Below are 5,000 nucleotides of genomic sequence, written 5' to 3' on the forward strand. Positions count from 1 at the left end.
GGGTTAGCCCAGGCTGCTAGGAGGGGTTAGCCCAGGCAGGCTGCTAGGAGGGGTTAGCCCAGGCAGGCTGCTGGGAGGGGGTTAGCCCAGGCTACTAGGAGGGGGTTAGCCTAGCCAGGCTGCTAGGAGGGGGTTAGCCCAGGCTACTGGGAGGGGGTTAGCCCAGCCAGGCTAATGGGAGGGGGTTAGCCCAGGCTACTGGGAGGGGGTTAGCCCAGGCTAATGGGAGGGGGTTAGCCCAGGCAGGCTGCTAGGAGGGGGTTAGCCCAGGCTACTGGGAGGGGGTTAGCCCAGGCTACTAGGAGGGGGTTAGCCCAGGCAGGCTACTGGGAGGGGGTTAGCCCAGGCTACTGGGAGGGGGTTAGCCCAGGCAGGCTACTGGGAGGGGGTTAGCCCAGGCAGGCTACTGGGAGGGGGTTAGCCCAGCTGGGCTACTGGGAGGGGGTTAGCCCAGGCAGGCTACTGGGAGGGGGTTAGCCCAGGCAGGCTACTGGGAGGGGGTTAGCCCAGGCAGGCTAATGGGAGGGGGTTAGCCCAGGCTACTAGGAGGGGGTTAGCCCAGGCTGCTAGGAGGGGGTTAGCCCAGGCTGCTAGGAGGGGGTTAGCCCAGGCTAATGGGAGGGGGTTAGCCCAGGCTAATGGGAGGGGGTTAGCCCAGCTCCTAACCCTAGGGCCGTGTGATGTCGCTGGGGCGGAAGAGGCACCTTAACGTACCTCTTTGATGGGCCCAGAGGCCCCTGCACTTCTCCGTGGGAAACCCTGTAGTAGTCGGCCATCGTTTACTGGTTCTATAATACCAAAGAAGAAGTGGATATTTATACTCACTCAAGATACTGACTTTATTTACCAATAATCATTGGTACAGTTGGTGTGCTGTAGTGATGAAGTGGATAGTGGATATATGACTTCTTCTTTGTTGTAATGCTGTGTAGCCGTTTTGCTGTGTTGTGTCTCGTACACGTGTCCCAGACGTACCGCGTCTCTCTTCTGAGGAGAGAACAGTACACCCTGAAACCCTCCCTCCCGGCTGCACGTCTCTCTTTAAAAACGCGCCAGATAAACATCGGCCAGTTCAAACCCGGCCACAACCATGCCCACCATTTCAAAGTTTTCCGAGGAGGCGGCATTTCATCCACCTTGTCTGATGACGGACTTCAAACGCGCCATTTTATCCGCTTCCCTCTTTTTGGCTTTCGGACGGACCAAAAGAAAACTATTGTCATCCGAGCCTAGATTCATTTTAGATTAACGCCGGCGTGTTTTTTTCTGTCTCACCTCAAAGGATCTCCATTATGTGGCGGTTGATAAGCGGGAGCGGTTGCTGGCAGCCGTGGCGAAGAGGAAGGCTAATGAAATAGACGCCGTCTCCGTGACCACAGGCACAGGTAGGAACATGACATCCTAATCTGAAGTTGGATAAAAGACGCCTGGATGTAGCAGAAGGATTTTGATTGTGTAAATGTTGGTTTAACCTCCCATGTCAGCGTGCCTTAGGTTCTGCCGTTGTACAAAAGCTGCTGTTATAAGAAGGAGTTTGAAAATCTATCATCGAGATGTATTACAATGTAGAACATGTCCAGTTGTTCTCTAGCTGTGCTGGTTCTGTGGTGGAGGTGATTAAAGTGTTGAGGGGTGGTTAAGTGTTGGGAGGTGAGGAGAGGGCTGGAGATGTTGAGGGGTGGTTAAGTGTTGGGAGGTGAGGAGAGGGCTGGAGATGTTGAGGGGTGGTTAAGTGTTGGGAGGTGAGGAGAGGGCTGGAGATGTTGAGGGGGGGTTAAGTGTTGGGGAGGTGAGGAGAGGAGATGTTGAGGGGAGGTTAAGTGTTGGGGAGGAGAGGAGATGTTGAGGGGTGGTTAAGTGTTGGGGAGGTGAGGAGAGGGCTGGAGATGTTGAGGGGTGGTTAAGTGTTGGGAGGTGAGGAGAGGGCTGGAGATGTTGAGGGGTGGTTAAGTGTTGGGGAGGTGAGGAGAGGGCTGGAGATGTTGAGGGGTGGTTAAGTGTTGGGAGGTGAGGAGAGGGCTGGAGATGTTGAGGGGTGGTTAAGTGTTGGGGAGGTTAGGAGAGGGCTGGAGATGTTGAGGGGTGGTTAAGTGTTGGGAGGTGAGGAGAGGGCTGGAGATGTTGAGGGGGGGTTAAGTGTTGGGGAGGTGAGGAGAGGGCTGGAGATGTTGAGGGGTGGTTAAGTGTTGGGAAGGTGAGGAGAGGGCTGGAGATGTTGAGGGGGGGTTAAGTGTTGGGGAGGTGAGGAGAGGGCTGGAGATGTTGAGGGGTGGTTAAGTGTTGGGGAGGTTAGGAGAGGGCTGGAGATGTTGAGGGGGGGTTAAGTGTTGGGGAGGTGAGGAGAGGGTTGGAGATGTTGAGGGGTGGTTAAGTGTTGGGAGGTGAGGAGAGGAGATGTTGAGGGGTGGTTAAGTGTTGGGGAGGTGAGGAGAGGGCTGGAGATGTTGAGGGGTGGTTAAGTGTTGGGGAGGTTAGGAGAGGGCTGGAGATGTTGAGGGGGGGTTAAGTGTTGGGGAGGTGAGGAGAGGGCTGGAGATGTTGAGGGGTGGTTAAGTGTTGGGAAGGTGAGGAGAGGGCTGGAGATGTTGAGGGGTGGTTAAGTGTTGGGGAGGTGAGGAGAGGGCTGGAGATGTTGAGGGGGGGTTAAGTGTTGGGGAGGTGAGGAGAGGGCTGGAGATGTTGAGGGGTGGTTAAGTGTTGGGAAGGTGAGGAGAGGGCTGGAGATGTTGAGGGGTGGTTAAGTGTTGGGAGGGTGAGGAGAGGGCTGGAGATGTTGAGGGGTGGTTAAGTGTTGGGGAGGTGAGGAGAGGGCTGGAGATGTTGAGGGGTGGTTAAGTGTTGGGGAGGTGAGGAGAGGGCTGGAGATGTTGAGGGGTGGTTAAGTGTTGGGGAGGTGAGGAGAGGAGATGTTGAGGGGAGGTTAAGTGTTGGGGAGGAGAGGAGATGTTGAGGGGTGGTTAAGTGTTGGGGAGGTGAGGAGAGGGCTGGAGATGTTGAGGGGTGGTTAAGTGTTGGGGAGGTTAGGAGAGGGCTGGAGATGTTGAGGGGGGGTTAAGTGTTGGGGAGGTTAGGAGAGGGCTGGAGATGTTGAGGGGTGGTTAAGTGTTGGGGAGGTGAGGAGAGGGCTGGAGATGTTGAGGGGTGGTTAAGTGTTGGGGAGGTGAGGAGAGGAGATGTTGAGGGTGGTTAAGTGTTGGGGAGGTGAGGAGAGGGCTGGAGATGTTGAGGGGTGGTTAAGTGTTGGGGAGGTGAGGAGAGGAGATGTTGAGGGGTGGTTAAGTGTTGGGGAGGTGAGGAGAGGAGATGTTGAGGGGTGGTTAAGTGTTGGGGAGGTGAGGAGAGGGCTGGAGATGTTGAGGGGTGGTTAAGTGTTGGGGAGGTGAGGAGAGGGCTGGAGATGTTGAGGGGTGGTTAAGTGTTGGGGAGGTGAGGAGAGGGCTGGAGATGTTGAGGGGTGGTTAAGTGTTGGGAGGGTGAGGAGAGGGCTGGAGATGTTGAGGGGTGGTTAAGTGTTGGGGAGGAGAGGAGAGGGCTGGAGATGTTGAGGGGTGGTTAAGTGTTGGGGAGGTGAGGAGAGGAGATGTTGAGGGTGGTTAAGTGTTGGGGAGGTGAGGAGAGGGCTGGAGATGTTGAGGGGTGGTTAAGTGTTGGGGAGGTGAGGAGAGGAGATGTTGAGGGGAGGTTAAGTGTTGGGGAGGAGAGGAGATGTTGAGGGAGGGTTAAGTGTTGGGAGGGTGAGGAGAGGGCTGGAGATGTTGAGGGGTGGTTAAGTGTTGGGAGGTGAGGAGAGGGCTGGAGATGTTGAGGGGTGGTTAAGTGTTGGGGAGGTGAGGAGAGGGCTGGAGATGTTGAGGGGTGGTTAAGTGTTGGGGAGGTGAGGAGAGGGCTGGAGATGTTGAGGGGTGGTTAAGTGTTGGGGAGGTGAGGAGAGGGCTGGAGATGTTGAGGGGTGGTTAAGTGTTGGGGAGGTGAGGAGAGGGCTGGAGATGTTGAGGGTGGTTAAGTGTTGGAAGGTGAGGAGAGGGCTGGAGATGTTGAGGGGTGGTTAAGTGTTGGGAGGTGAGGAGAGGGCTGGAGATGTTGAGGGGGGGTTAAGTGTTGGGAGGGTGAGGAGAGGGCTGGAGATGTTGAGGGAAGGTGAGGAGAGGGCTGGAGATGTTGAGGGGGGGTTAAGTGTTGGGAGGTGAGGAGAGGGTTGGAGATGTTGAGGGAGGGTTAAGTGTTGGGGAGGTGAGGAGAGGGCTGGAGATGTTGAGGGAGGGTTAAGTGTTGGGGAGGTGAGGAGAGGGCTGGAGATGTTGAGGGGTGGTTAAGTGTTGGGAGGTGAGGAGAGGGCTGGAGATGTTGAGGGGTGGTTAAGTGTTGGGAGGTGAGGAGAGGGCTGGAGATGTTGAGGGGGGGTTAAGTGTTGGGGAGGTGAGGAGAGGGCTGGAGATGTTGAGGGAGGGTTAAGTGTTGGGGAGGTGAGGAGAGGGCTGGAGATGTTGAGGGGTGGTTAAGTGTTGGGAGGTGAGGAGAGGGCTGGAGATGTTGAGGGGTGGTTAAGTGTTGGGAGGTGAGGAGAGGGCTGGAGATGTTGAGGGGGGGTTAAGTGTTGGGAAGGTGAGGAGAGGGCTGGAGATGTTGAGGGGTGGTTAAGTGTTGAGGTGAGGAGAGGGATGGAGATGTTGAGGGGTGGTTAAGTGTTGAGGTGAGGAGAGGGCTGGAGATGTTGAGGGGTGGTTAAGTGTTGGGAAGGTGAGGAGAGGGGTGGAGATGTTGAGGGGTGGTTAAGTGTTGGGGAGGTGAGGAGAGGGCTGGAGATGTTGAGGGGTGGTTAAGTGTTGGGGAGGTGAGGAGAGGGCTGGAGATGTTGAGGGGGGGTTAAGTGTTGGGGAGGTGAGGAGAGGAGATGTTAAGGGGTGGTTAAGTGTTGGGGAGGTGAGGAGAGGGCTGGAGATGTTGAGGGGTGGTTAAGTGTTGGGAGGTGAGGAGAGGGCTGGAGATGTTGAGGGGGGGTT

General features: G+C 56.1%; 1 protein-coding gene across 1 annotated transcript in view; it reads left to right on the plus strand.

The window, feature by feature from the left end:
* Window positions 1–5,000, plus strand: part of wdpcp (WD repeat containing planar cell polarity effector) — a gene marked incomplete at both ends in the record, with an annotated part of 36,455 nt that overhangs the window by 15,722 nt on the left and 15,733 nt on the right. The window contains one exon of the mRNA XM_084462833.1: window positions 1,283–1,385. Coding sequence (XP_084318959.1) covers window positions 1,283–1,385 — 103 coding nt within the window. The remainder of the gene's footprint in view (window positions 1–1,282; window positions 1,386–5,000) is intronic.

Source organism: Borostomias antarcticus, assembly GCF_949987555.1.
Source record: "Borostomias antarcticus genome assembly, contig: scaffold_334, whole genome shotgun sequence".
Lineage (NCBI taxonomy): Eukaryota > Metazoa > Chordata > Actinopteri > Stomiiformes > Stomiidae > Borostomias > Borostomias antarcticus.